The sequence below is a fragment of the Portunus trituberculatus genome, chromosome 28 (assembly GCF_017591435.1).
Source record: "Portunus trituberculatus isolate SZX2019 chromosome 28, ASM1759143v1, whole genome shotgun sequence".
NCBI lineage: Eukaryota > Metazoa > Arthropoda > Malacostraca > Decapoda > Portunidae > Portunus > Portunus trituberculatus.
In genome coordinates, this window is record NC_059282.1 from 2,662,270 (window position 1) to 2,667,269 (window position 5,000).

The 5,000-nt window shown below is 53.4% G+C and overlaps 2 protein-coding genes across 2 annotated transcripts in view; both read left to right on the forward strand.

Annotated features, from left to right (window-relative positions):
- Positions 1–4,801, forward strand: part of LOC123509982 — a 78,169-nt gene extending 73,368 nt beyond the window's left edge. Inside the window, exon 2 of the mRNA XM_045264621.1 lies at positions 131–4,801. Coding sequence (XP_045120556.1) covers positions 382–4,326 — 3,945 coding nt within the window. The 5' untranslated portion in view covers positions 131–381 and the 3' untranslated portion in view covers positions 4,327–4,801. The remainder of the gene's footprint in view (positions 1–130) is intronic.
- LOC123509981 (protein unc-13 homolog A-like) overlaps positions 1–5,000 on the forward strand; it is a 417,157-nt gene that overhangs the window by 313,550 nt on the left and 98,607 nt on the right.

Consider the following 5,000-nt stretch of genomic DNA (forward strand, 5'->3'; position numbering starts at 1 on the left):
TGTCCACCCTGGGATCAAACTTAGGTGCTGGATGCCTTTACTAAGCTGTATGTCTCTAAGAAAAGGAGACGCGCCTCGGCCTTGTCGCTTTTCATTCAGAGTTGTAATGTTTCCGTTATTCCTATGAAAGGTATATGTGGTAACTGGCACCAGAGCGATGTCAGGTAGGAGTTAGTGAGTGAAACTGTGGACCAGTAATGACTTAGTTTGCTGGCAGTTGCCAGTCTCCACTATGTAACTGTGTTGCGTGCCCACCGCCGGCTGGCCGCAACACAGGAATCTGGTGTGCCCATGGCATGTGTGCCCTGGGGGCGGGTGTCGGCCCAGCCTGACCTGGGCTGCCCTGGGTCCTGTCCGCCACAATAAATTACCCCAGAAGACATGGACGGCCTGAAAGGCGTCAAGTCTGCTGCTCTGGGCGGGTCCGGGGCGGGGCTTGGGGCGGGCGTGGGCGTAGGACCAGGGTCTTACCTGGCGAGTATGGAGACGCTCTTGGGAGACTACATGGAGCGACTCGGGACGCGCCTAAATGTGCTGGAGACGGAACTGCGTTACGCCTGGCGTGCCCTGGACATGCTCTCGCAGGAATATGTCAAAATGTGGGAACGACTAGAGAAGCTGGAAATCCTGCTGTATGAACAGCAGGCCGTCATCGCGCAGCTCCTTGAGTTCTACACCGCCTTTGATCTGCAGGCCCTTTTAGCTGAGAAGGAGGACCCAGCTCTTCCTGTCGATGCTGCCACTGCAGCTGTTGCCGCTGCGGTAGTTTCAGCTCCAGTCGCTACTGCTGCCCCAACAGACGACAACTCCGAAAACCGCCTCCCGGACGAAGCTTTCTATCGCAGCCTGAACAACGCGCACCGCGACAACTTGTCACAAGTACCAGAGGCAACAGATCAGGAACTGGCCAGGATATGGAGTTTAGACGGTACTGAGAAGGACACGGACGCTCCAGACGCTAGGAAGAAGGAGAAGGAACGGGAGAAAGAAAACGAAAAGGATGAAGTGTACACAGCAGATGACTATAAAGACTACCGAGGGGAGAGCATCAATGAGCACGGCCTGCAGGAGCTGAGGAAATTCACCACGTTGGACAAAGTTGCCCTTGGAAAGCTGAAAGAGCTAGATGCTCTCAGCGCCAAGCTACTAAAGGATTCTCAGAACTTGCGCGACTTGCGAGAGAGATTAATTTCTTCATCACCCAAATTGGGTTCACCTACCTCCACCTCCCCCAGACCTCCTCCTAAACCTGAGGCTGCAGCCAGTACCGCCTCAGTAACCATCACTCAGCAGGTAGACAATAAGATGGCAGAATCTGTTGTCGACGTTAAGTTACGCCAGATGTATCTGGACTCAAACCTTGAAGACTGGAACTTTGGGCCAAAGGTAAGTGAGCCCCAGCGCAGCCGCCCTAACTCCCAGTTGTCCACTGACAGCAACGCTACAGACTCTGAGATCATGGCAGCGCTTGGTATAAAGTCGTCAGGTTCTGTTATTGGTTCACCTAGACACAGTACCCACGCCAAGGTGCCATCACCCCTAGCTCTGACAGAGCCTGGTGCTGGAGGAGCCAGCAAGGATGCACTTGCGATGACTGACTTTAGTATCATTGGACGCAAGACCCCTGATCCGCTTGCATCAGGTGACAAGAACCTTGGCACTGCTTCTCCTACTTTCTTCTCAGCATCGAATGAAAAAATGAGATCGTCTTCACCCTTTGGGGCCTCTAGAACTCGGCAGGATGGCTACATCAGTTCCCCACGATCTGGTAGTCCAAAGGATGCCACACCACGCAACAAGAAGATCTCTCTCACTCCCACTGGTTTGGAGCCTGGCTCCACTGGAAAGAGACCCTCCACACCGTCGTTCGTGACGAAAGAGCTGGGCCATAGTCCTAGAGCTACCCCACGTCTTATGAGTCCTAAGAGCCCTAAGAGCCCAAAGAGTCCCAAATCTCCCCGGACAGTGAAGACGCCCTCACCTATCCGGTATTCTGAAATGGGCAAGTATGACTCAGGCATCTCTACCCTGAGCAGCAGCATGAGCACCTCTTCAAGCATCGAAAAGAGTCCTACTAGCCCTCGGCCTGGTCGGCGAGCGTCGCCTTATAGGGCGGACCGCACCGAGCGGCTGGAGGACATATACCTGCCGTCCGCATCCTCAGCCGCCATGCTTATAGCCGCTACAACGACGCCGGCCAGCTTCCCTTCCGCCTCACTCTCCGCCTCCCTCAACGATCAGTTCAGGCTGGGCACGCTGGCTGGACAAACGAAGGCGTTCAGCACGACGCCCATCCCTGAGGAGGCGACGCAGCCCACCACAACGAGTTCCTTTATACACATATCAACGTCTAAGCCAGATATTGTGAACACTGCACTATCCGCTGAGAAAACTGACCCTCGACTCGTCTTTATGAGCTCGGGTTTGCCATCATCTGGCACAGGTGTTGCCGCTTCTGGCAATATTCCCTCAGGCTACCTTACTCTCAGTCCCCGCAAAGCTGGGACCAAGACCAGGAAAAGCAGTGGGAACTTTGAAGAGGAATCTTTTAGCATCTATGCTCTCACGGCTGATCCCGTTGCCCGGGCTAATAGCGGGAAAAACAAGGAGATGTTCTTCGAGGACGTCCTGATGAGTTCATCAGCGCCACCTCCACCGCCTGCTCCAACAGCCAGCACATACTCTCACTACTACAGCGGCTCGCGGTCTAGTGTGGCTTCCTCCTCACTGCTCACCAATACCTCGCTAGCTGATACTTACGCCTCCAGTCTCTCTATTTCCCCCGGCTTAGACCGGCCATATCCAGGAAAGCCGCCACCACAGCAGCAGCAGTACCCGCCCTCACCGTATATCAACGAACCTAAGTACTCCGCCCCGGCTTACCTGAACGCCGCTGGGGAGCTCAAGTTCGTCGGTCAGCATTCTCGAAGGTTCGACCACTTGTCTGACCTGGACTCAGGACGCTCTGAGAACCGTCACAGCTTTGGAGCAGACAGCTCAGACTCTATATCCTCCTATTCCTCATCTTCCAGTTTTTATCCATCTTCGGGACCAGGCAGCAAGGATACCATGAAATATAAATACCAACCCTCGTATGGACAGCCACCACCCTACTCTGCTGCCACCTCCTCGTCTCACATTGTCAGCAGGTACGTGCCCATGGAGGATGGCGTCAAAGGTAACACCGTCATGGGGTACAAACAAATATATGGGTATGATCCTGCACAGCCCATGTTGCGTGATCTGGCCTATGAATCCTCTGATGCTTACATGAACACTTATCCCCCAAAGGAACGCTACAGGCCTGGTCCCAGCGTGGCTGAATCCCCACTGCTCAAAAGTGAGGACCTGTCAGGTTCCTTGAGAGATATGGAGAACATTTTGTCGTCAGCAGCAGCATCTGAGGGCGCCCCTCCACAAGGGACGTCGCCCACTTCCCGTTCTCGTAGCCGTTACGATCGCTACCATAGTTCCCGTCGTCACACCCAGGCTGTTCCCAGCTCGCACACTGATTTTTCACGAGCACAGCAGTGGGTGGATGGCAAGACAGAACGACAAGTTCATCTTGAATTAAACTTGAAACGGTATAGTCCTCAGAATGTGCAGGAGCATCGTCAGCTGGTACAGGAATCTCAGCCAGCCCAAACATTTTATGACAACAGCCAAGTGTTGGTGTCCCAGGCAGGCTACATCTCCATCACTCAGGAGACAGTGCCCATTAAACCTTCAGCTGCGACCCATGAGGAGCGCAAGAAAGTTCGACGTGGTGCCAGTGTGAAGTCCGCACTCAACAGCATGTCGAAGATGATTCCTAACATTGACTTGATGGGAAAGAGGACCCGTTCACACAGCCTGCCTTCACGGCCACTCCATGAAGAAGAGTTGAGCAAGAAAGATTACCAAGCAACAACCTTAGGAAGGCGGAAGGAAAAGAAGCGCAGCTCCCTCATGTCGACCATGTCAGGTTTCCTACAGAAGACTCGGCGTCGTGGAAGTAGCCTTTCTCTTAGGTCGTTGTCTGATTCTGAACAGTCTGATATGGACATCAGTCGACCCATCCCTCAGCGGACCATCTGGGATGATGATAGTGACAATAGTAGCCTACTGTCAGAGAGCACCACAGCTGCTGATAGCCTCTTTCCTACTATGAAACAAACAAAAAAATTCAGTTCCACTAGCAGCAGCAAAGAAAATTTAGCTTTAACGGCTACCATGACAGTGGGCACGCCTGTAGAGTCTCCACCCAAGATGGAGGAGCAGACTTCAGACACCACAGATGATGTCCAACAAGATTCTGAAAGCCTCTTCCCACAGTGGGCGAGTTGAAGCGGTCAGACAGTAGAGAGAAAGACACAGATGCCAAACAGCCATCTGGCTCCTCCCGAGTGGGAGGAAGACGTGAATTCGCGGTGTCTCGTGCTCTGGGCAAATATCGTCAACGACATTCTTCTTCCGCCCACTCCGACGACCAGAGTGGTTCTGAGGAAGCAACACGTGCCAGTAGCAGTGGTTCTGACAGTGGTTCTCGTCCTCCTAGTAATCATCAGATACTGAGCCCACTGCCTCCAGGAGAGCTGCAGCCACAAACGCTGTCTGATCGACCCCCGGTCGGTCCAGGAGCCCCACCTTCTGAACTGCCCGGACCAGAACCGCTGCCGACTGATACTGTGTCGACGAGTGAACTACAGCAGGTGAACAATAATATCAGTGACTTGACACGTGACACAGTTACAGAACAAACAACTGGTGGTCAACCTGCCCACCAACTACAAGATATAAACATTCCACCGAATGTAAATTTTCCCATGAGCGGCCAGGAGACCCTTCCCGCTGGTGGTATATGTCCCCCAGCACCGACCTATAATGCCCCACACCTCCCTCGTGATGTCCCACCCTTTCCTGGCCTCGCTCAGCAACCCTTCTCCCAATTTCCCCAGGAACCCACCTTACCTACCTCCAACACAACCTTTAACTACTTTGACCCCAACTTCCCCATTATA